Below are 16,770 nucleotides of genomic sequence, written 5' to 3'. Positions count from 1 at the left end.
AGAATGGGAACTTCTACGGATGGGTCTTCAAGGTATGCTGGATAGGATAAAAGTATATAAAATGTCATGCTTCAAGTCCAAGGCCAGGGATATATCAGCTGATAGAAGGGTTAGAAAGACCCCTCAGACTGGCTTCTCTGTGGCTTGTTGTTGATATCAGATGACATGCAAAAAGTTGATGTTGGACTAGTTGGAGCATTGGTAATATCTTATCTCTGTGCTTAAGTGTTCAGGGACGGGATCGTGCTTGTAATTGTTTTGCATTTTGAACAGTATGGAATTGCAGCTTTATGTCTTCAGGTACTGAAAACACCCCAGGTGTCCCCTGGCCCAAGCACTGCCCAAGCTCAAGCGGCTACCTGGAAATGCTCTGAGGTTTCGTCAGCGTTCAGACCAGCCTTAGGGACAGACTGAAATATGAATTCAGGCGGCATTTTTTCCCTGCTCCCCACTTGATATTCCTCTAAGACAGCTTCAGTTAGTGTTGTGGTTTTGCTGCTATTTTTAGTTTGACTGGGAGGTGTGCTTCTCTCTCTCACTTTGGTTTGTCGGGGCATTGACAGAAAATAGAGCTTTTTGTTGGTTTTATGAATGTGCTCCCACTTTTATCAATGAGAAGGGAAAAGCTCCTGCTTTTATTAGCTTTTTTTATATCCAGCATCACATTTTTAGCACGGTATTGCAGTCAAACAGAGTATGTTAATTACTCTAAATAGCTGTTTGATTTCTGTTCATGCCACGTTAGGTAAACATGGCAAGTAGTTTAGGTTATTCTAGAAGAACATGTTCTGATTTAGAATTTGCCTTCGTGGGTAAAAAGTAGTCTTAACAAATCAATCTAGGTTTACAAGATGCAGGCAAAGAGGACATCTGGTTTATTCCTTGATTCTTGGTAACAAGTAAAAATGTACACGTTGATTGAGTTGCATTCGGTGCCAGATAAAATGCTTGGCTATTCTGTATTTGGGTCAAGCAGGACGTTTTATTTAGCCTTTTCTGGAGAGGAGAAAGCAGATAAGGGTTGTATTTCTGCTTAAACTGAGATTTGTTATATTATGTTTGTAGAGAATTTTGTTTTAAGAGCCTTAAACAAAAAGGCTTTATTTGATGGTGATTTTTATGATGAAGCAGCTCCTTCTGGATGGTGATGGATGAATAAGAAAGAGCTCGTGCCTCTTTGCAGCATTTCTGGCAAAAGCAGTATTTAACATGGTCTGGGTTTGTTTCTAAGGTTGTTTACATCTAAGAGGGAGAGTAAAGATGGTCATTGCCTTATTGCTTAATCTATTTCTCTTAATGGATTTTCAGTTGATGACTCTAATCCCTTTGAGAATTATGGAGCTGTTTCATTGAATGATGTTTTAGTTCAGCTTAGCCTGCTAAATATCCCTTGCTGGGGACATGGAAGATGAGTGCCTGGCCTCGTTCACAAGCAAGTTTGAATGCAGCTGCAAGTGCCCTTCCATTTTGAAGCACGTAAATGAGCCAGCCTGGATCAGTGACTAGGGGCAAGGCAGGTGAAATACAGACCCCATAAAATGGGAGCTAATACCTTATCAAGCAGGATAGGTAGGAGATGGGAGGATTTAAGTGATACGGTCTCAAGTACCCACTGAAATGCTCATTTAACTAGTCAATAAAGGGGAGAAAGGAAAACAATATGTAACATTCTTAAAAATCTTCCAGGTGCACAGTATGTAGTTACTGCTATCCTTTATCTTCACTTCAGCTTTTGCTTACTGCAGTACCAGAAAATAGAAATACTTGCTTTTGGCCTTTTGAGATGAGCCTGAGATATATTATACTGGGGTCTTCACCTATTCCTTTTGACATGGAGAATGAATTTTTGGGAATGCTTGTTCTTCAATAAGTTGCTGCATGATATTTGAGAAATACATGCACATAGGCTTTTATTCTGAGTTCCATGATTTATAAAACAATGCAGTAGCATGGTTTAACTTTTAAAAAGATACTCATGGGTATGTTTCTATAAGTACTTTTTCCTAATTTTACTTCTCCAGGGAAGGAAACACGAAGAGTAAAGCTTTTCAGATTTAGTGCCTGTTTTTTTCACACACAGTAACAGCTTTCACGAGAGAGCTGTTACAGCAAAACTCATGGCAAAGGGATCAGAAAGACTGAAGGTCTGTGTTTGCTCTCCTCTTGGGTTCCAGCTCAATGTCACCTCGCACGAGCTGTAACCCTGATGGTTTTGTTTCTGTACTTACAGAGGAGGAGCAATAATGCTACTGTTGTAAGGATTTTATAGATGTCATAAAGATGCTTTTGTGTGGCTTTTCTTCACCAAATGGAGTTCTAGGAATTCAGAAAGGAAGAGAGAACAAACTAGAAAAAATTATATCCATTTATAAATCCATTATGCGCTTGCATTCTGAATCCAATGTGTAAATCTGCATGTTGTCCTCTGCCTCAAAAAGATTGTAATAGAATTAGAAGTATGATAAATAAAGGCATCGTATTAGAGGAGTTCATGTGGGGAATGGCCGAATAAACTAAGACTCTTTAGCCTGGAAGAGACAGGACTTGGAGAGGAAGATGGTTGTGATTACTGTCTATAAAGTCATCAATGACATCAAAGTTGTGAACAAGAGAAGACTGTTCAGTTTTTCCAGTATAAGAATATGGGTCATCAAATGAAAATAGCAGCAGATGAACACAAACGATACTGGATGACTTGTGAGCAATTTACAGTGAAGCTGTAAAACATCTTGTGCCAGGAACTTGTGAATTGTGTTTTGGTTTTGGGGTTTTTTTTTGTTTGTTTGTTTTTTTCCATGAGGCTAATCAAATATTGGAGGAGAAGCTCCAAGATGTGGAATCTCCATCCTTGGAGACACTCAGAATATCATTGAAAAAACACGAAGCAATCTGATATAATTTGAGTGGGGGATTGGGCTAAATGACCTCCAGACATCCCTTCCAACCTACATTGTTCTGCTATTCTAATGTTAAATGATTACATGGGCTAAAAAGCTCTTGGGCAAGCAGGTAGTCTCTAGACTGCAAGTCACAGGATGGTGAGAGATATTTTTTTTCTGGAGGAGGAAGAGAGTGGGGTGGATTTTTCCTCCTTATGGCTAGGAAAACTATATATGGTTATTCACAATCGGGACTTAGCTTCAAGAAGACATATGATTAATTGCGTACAACGTGGGCATCCTCCACTACGTAGCTGTAATACAGAGTCACTTAGACTGGAACAGAGCTCTGGAGGCCTCCAGTTTAACCCCTGACTCAAAACCACGTGTAAGTAGATCGGGTTGCTCCAGGGCCGTGCGTGTCCCTTCCAGGTCTGAATGTCTCCAAGGATGGAGATTGGGCCTCTTCCAATGTTTGACCTCCCTCACATTGAAGAAGTTTTTCCTTATATTTGGAAATTACGCTGGCCATGACTGTAAGCAACCTGATCTGCAGGGACCTGCTTTGAGTAATGGGTTGGGCTGTGACCTCCGAGGTCCCTTCCAGCCCTTCATTGCTCTGTGATCTTATGTCACTTTGACCACTTTGGTATATCCATGCATGCTGAATTCTCACAATAACCCTGTGCAATAGGTATAATTGCATTTTGAGTAATGAGTTCAAGGCTAAAATCGCGAAGCATTGTCTTAGCTTTCAATATGTGGGTTTGCAGTCCTCCTTTTTATGTGAGGCTAGTACAGCTCGAAGGAGCGGCGTGGCAGTTCCTGTCACCCTGCCCTTCCTTACTGCGTTACTCTGCTGCTTCATCAGAAGGGTGAAGGTGCACGTCACCTCTGCTGTCGTTTCCTATGGCCCAGCTATTCTGTTTTCAAACAGACTTCAGCAGCTTTTGCCCCCTTTGTTGCTGCTTTTGAGGAAGAGCCCCCCTTAGCATCTGCAAAACTCCATCAAAACACTGCGTTTGGTTCATCTTGTTCCTTGGTCTTTTGAAAAAGACACTTGTGGTTTTCAGACAGCAGAGCTTAAAATCACCCAAACTCTCCATCATCATACTTCTTTTTATTCATTTGGAGGGAGGTTCTGTACATCCTTGTGGTATGAAGGGGAAATGCTCCATTCCTTAACCTCCTTCTAATGAGAGAAAGTCTCCCTAGAGGAAAGATAACCTGAGGAAAAGCTCTGACGTCGGAATCTTGTGGTTTAGTGGATGACGGTTTTCTGTGGACGCAGTGGAATGGGTTGGGTCTGAATGACTAGCTGCAAGATGTGCTTGAAGGCTCCTTGGAAAGTTGTTCTCTTGAGCTGTGTTAGTGCTATATAGGAAACTTCAGAGAGAGACTCACTGTTCAAACAGGGAAGTTTTTTTGAAGAAATAATAGTCTATTTAAACATTGACACTGAGCCTTGGAGGACAGCTTTGGTCTTTTATACGGTTGATAAGGTACCTGTTCTACCGTCTGTTCTTTTTTGGGGAAAAAGATACCATTCTTAAAACCATTGCATCATCTCCTTCGATTGCTTTATAACACATTACATTTCTTCTAATGGTAGCTCACCTACTGCTAGTAACCACAGAGAGAGTGGCAGCATGTATAGAAGTAAGAGGTTAAGGATAAAATATGTTAAGAGTCTCCTGAGACACCAAGGTTCTTGTGTAAATAACTCGTTATGAGTGGCGGCTGATACCTAAAAATCAGGATTGATTGCCTTTGAGGAGACCGTGCCTACTCCACGGCTGTGTGGATGGCCCCACATGCTTTATTTGCATCACAGTGTTTAAACTTGCCTGTTGGAGGCAGAATTATAAATTTCCTCATTAGTGGGTTTTTTTATGGCTCACTCTGTTTGTACGAGACAAACATAATGAGTTAAATTTTCCATAATTTTTAAGATCCATAGGACAAATATTGTCCCCTTTTTATAACAAGGAGCTGAAGCTTTTTTTTTGAGTGTCAGTTTTGGCACAGATAATCTCACTTTTACTATTTATTCTGAAAAATCACTACTGCTTATTTGTTAGGAGTCTTGTTCCCTCCGACTTCAGTTTTATCTGAACACCATGTGGTCTTGTTTGCTGGGTCCTTCATCCAGCAATGGCAAATATCTGGTTTCTGGTGACAAATTTATTTTTAAAATATGCTTTTCAACTTGTTGGCCTTAGTGTGCTTTTGCCAAACATAGCTTCAGTGCTACAGCTTCTGCGTGTGGTCTTGGCTCTGTGTTACTATAGCTTAGGGACTGCCTTTGAGCACGGTTTAGTTGACCAGCCTAGCACTATGGCAGTGAGTGCTCTGGCAAGGCTGGTGCAGGGTCAGTAGGGGAGAAGTCTGGTTTCTGCCACCTACAAGTTGTGTAGGTCTTGGTTTGCTCAGCTCTATCCGCACAGCAACCTGGAAGAGGTGGCTTGTACGCAGCTGACGCTGGGAATGATGTGGATGTAGCCTGGGAAGCACTAGGAGATGGGCCACTGAGTGTGGCCAATGTTGGGAGTCACCTGAGGCTTCAACCAGCAAGAGGGTTCAAACTATGGGGTGGGGTTTTTTCAGTGAATCATAATGTCGCTGAATTTGAGCAGATTTTTATATGAGAAGGCACTTGTCTGACAGCAAGGCTGCATCTGCCAGCATCAAACTCCTCCTGCAGCAGATGAGAGCAAAACCTGGTCAAGGAAAACATTGCAATTACCTTTGATATGCAGGATAGTTGTCTTTAGCATTTTTCTCAGAACTGGCCTGTTCTGTCTAAAATGTCTGGAGGCAGATAGGTACTATAAATACGAAGTAACTGAAGCAGTGTCCATGTGAGAAGTGCCGGGCCACCCCGGGGGGGTCCCTCCTCCATGCAGCACGTCAAGAATCCCGACCGTCCCTCCTTCTGCCGGCTGGAGCATGTCTGAAGGACGCTTGGTATCGCTGTTAAGGGAGACATAAGCACCACTTATCAAGTTCGCTCTTTCATAATTGATGTTTGTAAAACCTCAGACAAAATTCTGGAGTTTGTGGTTTGTGTGTTTAGTCACTGTTGTGGAGTCATTTGTTTTCTCTGGTGCACTTAGATGTTGAATAACTGCTTCCAGCGTCGCTCTTAGAAATTGTGAAGTAGTGGTGCCTCGCAGTATTGTGAACTGACAGGTACAAAAAAGTTCGATTTCCACCATTAAAAACATACTTAGTGAGTGACAAATGGTAAGCTGGGGGTGAAGACAGACATAAAAACCAGCACAGTGCAGCTTGCCATTGCAGTGAGTAGCAGCAGGGAGAAAGTAACTCTGATCGCAGGGTTATGCCTGTGAGTTTATCGGTGGAAGATGCCAGATTGGAATGTCCTTCCCTCTCTTCTTCAAGCTCCTTTGTCCCCCTTTCCCCCAGGAGTAATTCAATTCTGGGTGCTGACTCAGCTGAGCTGAATTTTCTCCATCAGCGAATGCCATGAGCAGCAGGAGCTGCGGCGGCTGAAGGAGGAGCCCTGCTCAGGGCAGAGCAGCAACCCCTGCTAGAGCTCCCAACAAAATGTCTTTGAAATCTCTTTCGGAGGTTTGTTGCTATGCTTGGAGGAGCAAGCAAACTGAAAAGTCTCTTAAATAATTCTTGCAGACTGATGAACAAATTTGATTAAGATTTGGCAGCTTTTGCTAATATTGCCTGTAACTAGGAAATCTTCCCAGGCAGCTCTCTGCTCTGTATAGGAGAGGGCGCCCTCATAATTAAATGGTGAATGAAAGTAAATGTACTGATGAGCACATTGGGTTGTTACTCAAATTGAGGCAGCACAAAACAAAGCTTTCCTTCTGTAATCCCTTGGGGTTCTGTACAGGGTCGTGTACCCCGCTACATCAGAGGCTATGAGAGATGGAACCTGGATAATGATCCTGTGGCCCCAGAAATAGGAAAGTTCCCTACCCAGCTCTCCTGGGTTTATCATCATTATTATTATTGTTTATAGATGCAAGTTCCTTAACCTGTATGTGTGCTGTCCTGCAGTGTAGCTCCATCAGCTTGGTGATGCTACATTTCTGGTTTACATTTTAAAAAAAAAAAAAAAATCCTATTTGTTTTGTAGAACCTTAATGTACTCTCTGATAATTTTGTGTGTTGAAGTTATTCACTCCAAATTTCTTGTATAGTAGCCCGTATTTGATTAAGTAACATGAAATAACGTGAAATTCATGTTGTCGTTAATTCAGAAGCATGGAAGCTGCTGGAGTTTTAATCCTGAAACTTTGGAAGCTGAGGTTTTTTGAGGAGCCGCATTAGGCTCCCTGAGCAGAAGGGTTCATGTTGCTGCGTGGATGCTGTGATACTGTCATCAAGTGAGAGGTTTAATGTTGCCGCTGAATTAGCTGAAATAATAACGGCAGGCAGTACGTGAAAGGTAACTTCCAATTAATGGAAAGTGACCTTGATATCTGAGATATTTGAGACTGGTAGGATTCAAAATAAAACCATCCCCAGGTGTGGGGTCCGGGGAGCAGAGAGCAGTGAATGGACAGAAGGTTGTTACTCAGAAATGGGAACCGTCGACAGCAATTGCTCTTTCTGGTATTACTGTAGATAAAACTGACAAGTTAAATGAGGGAGAATAGAAAGGTTTATTGAAATGCAGTGGAGAAAACTGGTATAGAGGAGGCAATATAGATTAGCTACAAAAAGATGGGCTCTCTAGGTGAACATGAATGATTCTTAAGAATTTTGCATCAAAAATAGTGTCCAGCCTGTATGTTTTGGTGCTTGTTTTTCTTCACCGGTCTTTTTTTGTATGCCTAGAATGTTAAACCCAGTGCTGCAAAACATTTAGTATGACTTGGAAGCTAAATGGCTAGGACGAGGCTAATGCAATGCAAGGAGAAAAAAAACTGCTAAACTTGTCCTGGAGTCAGAAATGTAAATAACAACAACAAAACCATCCTGCTGCTAAGCATCGCCGGGGCAGGTGGAAGGCATGATTTCATTTTTCTTGTTTCAACAGTGGCATTTGTACCAGAATTGAACGGTCCTCTGAGACACTCCCTTCAAGACTAACAAGCAAGAAAATGTGAAATATAAATAGTAACTTTCAAAAGACGTGGAAAGCAATCTTTTTCCTGTTGGAATTGTTACACTATTGCCTGGTGGGCCCTTAGGATGCGCCGCAGCATTACAATCTGTTGTGTTGTTATAAAAAGAAACATCCAACACAGATACATTTTATCTTAATCCCCAGATGACAAGGGAAAATGCATAAATTTCTGATGGGTTGTTTGCACCGTATCCTTCATAAAATTCAAATGCCACAGGAATTGCAGCGGAAGACAGCTCGCAGCAGTGCAGTTGTACAGCAACGCCACTGAGAGTTAGTGTTTTAAAAGACATTTATAGGGAAATTGCCTTTTGCACATCTCATGGTGCAAAGCAGCATGGCAGTTCTGCTGTAGGATTTAGGGAGAAAATTTGGTGAAGCCGCTACTAAATTAGTGTTTTGTTATATCGTTTGCTTTGGAGGGCAGAGTTATCCTTTTGCTGGTGGCTGGACAATGCTTTAGAGACTGATTTTTAAAAGGAGACGAGGAAGTGTTTGGGGTTGCTCTGCTGCTGTTAGGAGAGCAGTGTGTGTGTTCACTGCTCCCCGCTCAGCATAACAACCTTTGATGGTAATGACAAAAATGAAGAATCACAGGGAAAAACTGGCAACCCTTGTAACTGAACTTAAGCTTTGTGCTGTGAAACACCGCGTACAGCAGCATGACACGATGGTTTCCACACTAACAAGGTTTGGTATGATCCACGCATGTTAGAACGAGATTTCCGTGTTCCTGCTTTCCTGTGCGACCTTTCCCGTTAGCAGTCCGGCTCCCTTTGGCTGCCGGCGATCCTCCCTGCTTGTGGAGAGCTGCAACACGTGGATGTGGGCAGAAGAAAGGGCAAGAAGAAACAGCCACAACAATAGGGATAGCTTGAAAACAGTGCCCTACTTCAGGATAAGTCATAGTGTAAAACCTGGAAGGGGTCAGAACTTCACCATTAACATTCCAACAATTTATTGTAATAGCTTGAAAGATGGGAAGGTTTGCTATTTTAATTAAACCAGGGGTTTCCTTCATCAGCTGTCTGTCTTTTCTCACTGGAATAATATGAGAAATTGGATGCTGATGGTGTCTGGATGAACCTGCCCTGTTTACAGGGAAAATCTTTCTTCCTATAGGTATTCTGGTTTTGGGGAAAAATAGCCAACCTGTAACTGTCTCAGTTCTGTCTCTTCCTGCTACTGTGTTGAATAATAGTAAACTAAAAAAAAAATTATATATATAGTAAAAAAAAAAAAAAGCTCAAACTTAAGAAGTCTCCCTTCTTTTTTTTTTTCCCCAGCAAAACCAGAAGAGACCAAACCAGCTGAAGCTGTGGCAGGGAACTTTATCACAGCACCTCCCAACAAAGAGCTTCCTCCCAGCCCTGAGAAGAAGACAAAGGTAGGTGTCATTTCACGTTCAGCGTCTTCGCTTCTGTGGTTTTTATTTGCCAGCTTTTCTGCTTCTTAAGCTGTGGCAACACAAGTTCTGTTTTCTGAGCTGCCATTTGTGAACCATTTTACTGAAACAAAGACATGCGGTTATGAAGTTGCAAACAACTCAGCCTGTAGCAGCATGACTGAAAGTGGATTTAATAAATTTGTGGCAAGCTTTAAATTAATTCTCTGGTTGGTATCAGTGGTGTAGAAGTAGTAAACATATAGGATAACACTTCTGCTACACTGATACTCTCCTAGTTGTTTACAACACATTTATTTGCATTACAATTAGCATTCAGAGATCTTGCTCAGGATCTGATATTCTCTTATTTTAGGGCTGTTTATGAAACACGACACCTGCTTTCAGAAGCTTGCAGCATTCAGCAAAATCCAAACCCAAATTCTTAGAGCAGTGGTAAGGGCAGGGGGTTCTTGGTCCCCTTGAAGGCAGCGGACGTATGACCGCTAGAGTTGATCAGATGAAGATTTAGAGCTTGCAATCCGTTGTGTGCGTGTAATTGGAAAGCAATGTCCTGTGTATTGCATGCAGGAATAGATGCCAGGAACACCCAATTACTAATCCCAGCTTTACCAGCGATTCCTTCTGTTGCTTTAGATGTAGCTGGAATAAATCCTGTTCGCTTTAAATTGAATGGCAAAATTCCACTGGGCTCCGAAGGCAGCCCTCTTCTGCTGCTTCATTTTAGTCTTTTTGTTACGCTCAGAAAACAGAAAGCTAATTATTTTTTTTGTTTCTTCTAAAATATTTTTATGTTCTTGCAGCTCAGTGTTTTGGTTTACAATGCGCTTTTTTTTGTTGTATTTTTTTTTTGTTTTTATACTGGATTTTGCTTTTTGAAAAAATATAAAGCCTGCTGCATCCACATCATCTACAAAGCCTGCAGCAACGAAAGCCAGGCCCCTGTCCGCTACCAGCCCCAAGCGGCCAGCCTCTGCCACGCCTGGCCCAAACAAAAAACCCACGAGCCCTACTGCAGGTCCTACTTCAGCCACTACTACTAAACGCCCAGCCACCAGTACTACACGTCCCTCCACCTTAACTCCAAAAGAGACCAAACCAAAGGTAAGAAACAATTTGCTTTTGTGTGGGAGCTCCGAGAACCTATTTACATGTTAACTTACCAGCTGTCTTACCCAAGAGTCAAAGCATAATTCTAGCGCTAATCATGGGAGGGTAGGATGAGGAATGTGATTCGCTGTGTTGAGAGCTGCACAGTTACTAGTATCAGCTTCCATTAACGCACGTACGGCATCAAGTCCCAAGCATTTAATTGTGTCATCACAGACGAGAAAATTAAACTTGACTGTATTACCACGATTTTCCTTGTGAACTGTCACGAAGTACCCAAGATAATTCTTAATTTCTCTCCATTACTAAAGGAGGAGGGATTTTTAAATATAGATACACTACAGATATAGGATAACTCTTAAATCCAGACAAGAGCATGGGAAAACTGAATGGAGAGCTTCGATAATAATACTGAGGGGGGACAAATCAGTTTGAACACTTTCCCACTGATTGTCTCTTTATGATGTCTGGTCATTATAAAAACTGTACAAAGATAACTGATAATACACTTGCGTGCTTAGGAAATATTGGAGATTTGTAATTCTCCAGTAAGTGAAGATTTGTGGACAGTTCTTAGTGTTGCATCTTAAAGCTGAAGTAGGGTATCCACATGTAATGTTAAGAACAGGAAATGTCCCTTGAATCTTCCCTATGTTAATTTGTGATATTATATGGTAGAAGAATTCAAATTTGAAAGGGAATGTTAAAATCTATTTCAGAAGCTTTCAGTTGATGTCTAAATGCTAGCATTTCTACTATACATTTAAGCTTAAATAACTGCATTTGAGTGTCTTTTAAAACTAACTAAATAAAAATAACAAAAAGAGTATGAAAGCACTGTGAACCAGTATCTTCAGTTTTAAGTTTTTGCATGATTCTGAATCCCTCTTTGATGAAATCAAAATCTCATCTCATTTGTTTCCATGCATTAACTCAGTATTTTAATACTTAAGAGATCAGTCAGTTTACAAACAAGTGACTTAACCAGGGACAGATGTGAAATAGTTTTCCAAGTGAGGAATGAACCACGGACACCTAATTCTTATGTCCACAGTGTTTTAATGAATGCCGCCTTAGCTTAGGAAGCATTTCTGCTCGCAAAGGAAAGAAATCTCTCCCAGAAGTACTGCTAGTAGATTGATGTTTTCCATTTTGTTCAGAAATCAAAACCTCGTCAAATCGTAAATGGCCTCCACACATTAATGCTGAAACAGATCTGAATGAATTATAATATTCAGCAGGGTCCGTGCTGTGTGTCCTGCACTGAATAGTCAGTCGCTTCTGCATGCCTTAATTATAATCTTCTGCATTATAGAGTTTCAGTGGTGCCTAGCTTATGTGTTTAAGAATTTAAACAATTTCAATTTATTTCAGGCTTTTTGTTGGCAAACACTTTGAAGAGACTGTCAGTGAAGTGCTGGCTTTAATGTAGCCTGTTCATTTTCAGGTTGCAGATGCGAAGACCACAGATAAACGGACCTCACTTCCAAAGACTCCATCATCTGCCACTCCTAGAACTACTGTCAGGAGCTCCCCTTCTACTCCTAGGACAACGGCGGCATCGCCAGTCACTGCAGCTGCTGGTGCAAAAAATACTGCTACTTCTCCACCGAAGAGGCCAACATGTAAGTATTCTCTTGTTTTATTTCAGATCTCTCTTTCTAACCAGCTGCCAGGTTCTGTTTGAGTAGCACCATTGGTTCACGCTATGATGTCTTTCTCATGTATTCCAGTACGCTGACTGCTTTTTCCTGTGTTTAGGTTACCCTGTGGCCCCATCAGTTTAGTCTCCTAATAAACAAGCTTGTGATCTTCAGATCAAAAGAAAAAAAGAAAGGGGGGAAAAAAAAAGCCAACCCTTGAAATGTAGTCACTTAGGAGAAGCCGTAGCTGCTGTTAACCAGTACTTCTGAGAGGTGTAAACTGGCCTAACTGTCAGTCAGGAGTTGACTTCAAGTTTAGTGATAGCTGAAATCTCAATCCTTTTAATACAACACAAGACTCCATGCCAAGGTACAGAGACTGTAGGTCATACTTTTTTCTCTCCAGGGCTTCCTCTTCGAAAACCAAATCTGAATGACCTTCAAGGCCAACTTGGATCAGCTCTGTGTGATTCAGGGTTAATACAATTACTGAGCATGCTTGATTTAAGAAAAAGGATGCTATTAACTCTGTATTTTGCCATAGTAACACTTAGAATAAACACTAAAACCAATTTAAAACTTGGGAAAAGCAACGTTTTTTGTTTTTCAGATGCACTAGTTTGAGTGCTTCAAGTCCTCTTCTGGAGATTTGAACAGAGGTGGTTTTTTACTAGTGCAGGAAGAATTTGGAGCTGAAATCACATCAGCTTCATCAGAAAACTGTACCCCACTCCTACTGTTGCCGAAGAGGGAACTTCCCATGAGTTTAACACAGTCGGTATGAAACATGAGCAGCATATTAGCATCTTGAAAACAGTGTTTTCTCTCATTTTAATGGAGCTTGAGAGATTTAACATCAGATAAAAATATAGTTAAATGTTCTCAAGTCTTTTCAAATGACTAGACCTCATTGGCAAAATATGCCAATAAACATGTAAAACTACTATACGTATTGGTTGCTTTGTTCTATGAGTCCCAAAGCATGAATTCGTAACCCGTCTTTCCCAAAAGAATAGTAGTGTTTTAACTATGTTGAAAGTACATTCCATACTTTATGCTCTAGGGGAAAATATAATTAATCCTGTGTAGAGGAAGTGTTGCACTTTCCAAGAGTCATGTATCTTAACTGATCCTGTGGACATCCTTGTACAATTCATTTTGTGTGGTCTTTTAGGCAAACTGTAGCCCAGAATGCTTAATACGTTTTAATGAGTTCAGTTAATTTCCCCTTCCAAAATTGAGACACAAACAAAGAAGTGTTTTCTGATGACATTTGAAAAGAGATGGAGTCAATGATGCAGAGATGCAGGAAGGTTGTTCCAAGTGGCAAGATGTACAGAGGAAGAGACTTCTGCACCAGTGAGGGTGGTGGGAGGTTGCCAAAGTACAGTGAGAACTGGGTGGGCGAGGGAGAGATGAGGTCAGCTGGAGAAACTCCATCAGGAGTGAAAGCTGTTTTGTCTGGATCTGGAAATGCACAGAGGAGTCATGAATGGTAAAAGAAGGGAGTCCTATTTCGGAAGAGGAGAAAGCCAGGTTGTGATAGAGGATGAACAGTGTTGTGGGGCCTGAAGGGAAATCGCAACGAGCCAAACACTAACAATTCAGTTTAGGTACAGTATTTGCAGCTTCAGCTAGATCCATAGATGTAGGTGATGGAGACCTGGATCTCTTCTGATCACAATGTAGTTTCTCATTACATAGCATTGAGACAGATAATAAGTTTCTGGCTAAAGATGATATTGCAGAAGGACATCTGCTCTTGCTTTTCAGGTTCAAAAGGCAGAGACTCTCACTTCCTTGTGGTTTGCTCAAATGTTTAGTCGTTCTCACTGTTTAAAAATGTGTGTATAGGGGCTTGTCTTGAAATTATATGGTTTCACTTTTTCAGGTATTAAATGTCAGTCACCTTCTCAACTAAGTGAGAGCCACAGGCTATGTGGTGCTTGATTCACACACACGCACACACACACCCCAGTTTTCCCCCCTCCCTGCAAAAATGACTTTCATGTTTGTACAAGACCACCTCTCTGTCTCTCAGATCAGAAAAAGATCAAAGTCTTGGGCTGTCATTCTAGACCATTTTCCCAGTAGCTTTATCATTCTCCAGGTTTTCAACATCATGTGCTAATAACGTAGCCAAAAGTGTTCCAGCATTTGGCTCCCCACTCACACGAGTAGAAATAACATCTCTTTATATATTAAAGTAACATATTAGTCCTCTTGCCTTTATACACAACTAAGCCTGTTCTGTCCATACAGTTTTCCCACTTAAAGTTGAGGTCTCAAGGAATGAGATTAGGTTGGTTTGGCAGGACCTTTTTTGAAGTGTTTGGTATTAATTATATATCTGTCCTTTAGGCCTTATTAAATTATCCAAATGTGTTTCATCTCATTAGCTAGTATCTTATCTGTGGTGTTTAATTGAATGCTTTTAGCAAAGTTTGGATGGAATGATTGAGACTAACTGGGTGTATAGTTATCTGCCTCTTTTGCTTGCTCTTTTCTGTATAGGCATTCCATAAAATACCCTGCCAGCTACTTGAGTTTATCTAAAAATCTAAGACTGTTAATGAAATTAAGTATTAGAATATGAGGGTTTTCATAATTTCTAACTTAGATTTTTTTCTATTTGGTGTTTGTTTTTAATGTTGCCTTCCTTTGGCTATTGAAATGAAGCAGATTTTAGCCAAAGTTGTTCAGCATTGATAAAAAAGCTAGAATTTCATAATCAAAGAGCTCTTTAAAATAAGTTCTGTTTATATTTTTCAGTCTGTGATTTTTTTCCTTGATCAACTTTGTGTATGGTTTTATTCTGCTCTGAGAAAAATAGATGCGTTCCTGGTTTAGACTGTCCTCTGTCTATGTGGAATGTAATCAGGTCATGATCATTGGTGTTTGCCCAAAGGCGTAGTTCAGTTTAGTGATTGATTTTTGGTTTTATACAATTGTAATAGGGACCAAAATATGTGCAATAACTTCTGTGCAAGAAAATTGGCATTGGTGATCTAGCATTAATACCAAGGTTATAGATGGACAAATGTGGTTTTGCTTTTGCTACATAGTAAAGAAAGGAGCTTTGGTTTTGGGGGGGTGGGGGTGGTTTTTTTTTTTTAAGAAATGAAATTGGGATGGGATTAAAATAATGTTAGTGAGTGCTGTCAGATTCAGAAAGTTATTTAAGAAAAAACAAAATGCAAACCATACGCCAGGTGTGTTGCATCATTGAATGGTGAATTGATCCTTTTGCTGGAAAACATGAATGAGTTTTGCTGTTACAATGAGGACCACCTCAGCCAGGTGTTCAAACGGAGCAGTTAATTCTTGAGATGCTTTATTTCAAGCAACATGTTAGAAATGGGGACTGTGGGTAAAGAGGACCATCAGTATGTGAGGAGCTGCGGAGAGCCCCTGACCTCCAGGGGAAGCTGTGCCAGGACCTCAGGCTCCTCATCTGTGCAAACTGACTCCCACTCTGAAATACTTATCCGTGTGTTTTGTGTTGGGCAGCTATCAAGACTGATGCAAAGCCTGCAGATGCCAAGAAGACCTCTGCAAAGTCACCATCAGGTAACTTTGTTCAGTTTCCATCTAAATCAAATCCTCTTTGTTTAGGGCTGTGTTTATTAAGCAGGCCACTGTACATCTTTAGGACTCTGAGGAAGTTTGTATAAATGGCCTCTGACCCATCTTTTTCCCCCTTCCCTCCAACTATTGCTGTGATAATTGTAGCCGACTTGAGCCGCCCTAAGAGTGCTACTGGAAATACAGTAAAAAGTAGTGCCACCACTCCTTCTACCACTGCCTCCAGCGCACCTACTTTACCTGGAGTAGCCACCAGTCGTCCCAAAACCAAGACTGCTGCAACCAAACCCACCACAACCTCAACCGCAACAGCAGATGCTAAAAAAACAACTGCTAAGGCTCCGACTAAACCCAGCACTGTTTCCAAGCCACCTCGCCCGACCAGCAGCGTCTCTGCTCCAGATCTGAAAAATGTACGTTCCAAAATTGGATCAACGGATAATATTAAACATCAGCCTGGTGGAGGAAAGGTAAGTTTCTTAAAACTTGATAACAATGTGCACTTTGGAACAGTAGCTCTTAAGCATTATGGGTGCTCTTTGCTAATTTTGGTGGCTGTATCCTCACTGCTCTTCTCATTTATGCTCTGCAGAGCTCCTCTTTGGGTTGTTGGTTTATGCACAAGGCATTAACAAGGCAATGATAGTAGTGTACAGAAGGAATCCGCCTTAAGAGCCTTCATGGTGTTTACTGGCATACGTACAGGAATTCAAAACTCTGTGGTTCTGTTTTTCTGTCGTACGTCCTGACATAGAACCTAGTTGGTATTGAAAGCTCAAAATCTTGTCTATGTTCCAAAACTTTGCCTTTGAATAGAGGAATTGTCTGCTGAATGGTACAGAAGGTGGAATAACGCATTACGATGCAGGAAATCTGGATTCAGGAGCAAGTTCCGCAGCACCTTTCCCAGGTCTAGGAACGGGGACTCTGTTCAACTTGTCAGGCCTAAAGCTGAAATGCAATGGGTCTACATACGCTGGTCTTTGGATAATCTATGGTGGCCACAAGAAAAGGAGAGGGTAGTGTTGAATG

General features: G+C 41.1%; 1 protein-coding gene across 2 annotated transcripts in view; it reads left to right on the top strand.

Moving 5' to 3' along the window:
• The window catches only part of MAP4 (microtubule-associated protein 4), a 51,256-nt gene that overhangs the window by 17,456 nt on the left and 17,030 nt on the right, over positions 1–16,770 (top strand). For both annotated transcript variants that reach the window (XM_009323150.1, XM_009323149.1), the window contains exons 2-6: positions 9,282–9,382; positions 10,292–10,504; positions 11,958–12,135; positions 15,664–15,723; positions 15,886–16,208. In XM_009323150.1, the coding sequence (XP_009321425.1) occupies positions 9,282–9,382; positions 10,292–10,504; positions 11,958–12,135; positions 15,664–15,723; positions 15,886–16,208 (875 nt within the window). The remainder of the gene's footprint in view (positions 1–9,281; positions 9,383–10,291; positions 10,505–11,957; positions 12,136–15,663; positions 15,724–15,885; positions 16,209–16,770) is intronic.

Source organism: Pygoscelis adeliae, unplaced genomic scaffold, assembly GCF_000699105.1.
Source record: "Pygoscelis adeliae isolate BGI_AS28 unplaced genomic scaffold, ASM69910v1 Scaffold444, whole genome shotgun sequence".
In the NCBI taxonomy this organism is placed as follows: domain Eukaryota; kingdom Metazoa; phylum Chordata; class Aves; order Sphenisciformes; family Spheniscidae; genus Pygoscelis; species Pygoscelis adeliae.
The sequence above is the reverse complement of the archived record's forward strand: the minus strand, read 5'-3'. Positions and strand labels throughout refer to the sequence as shown.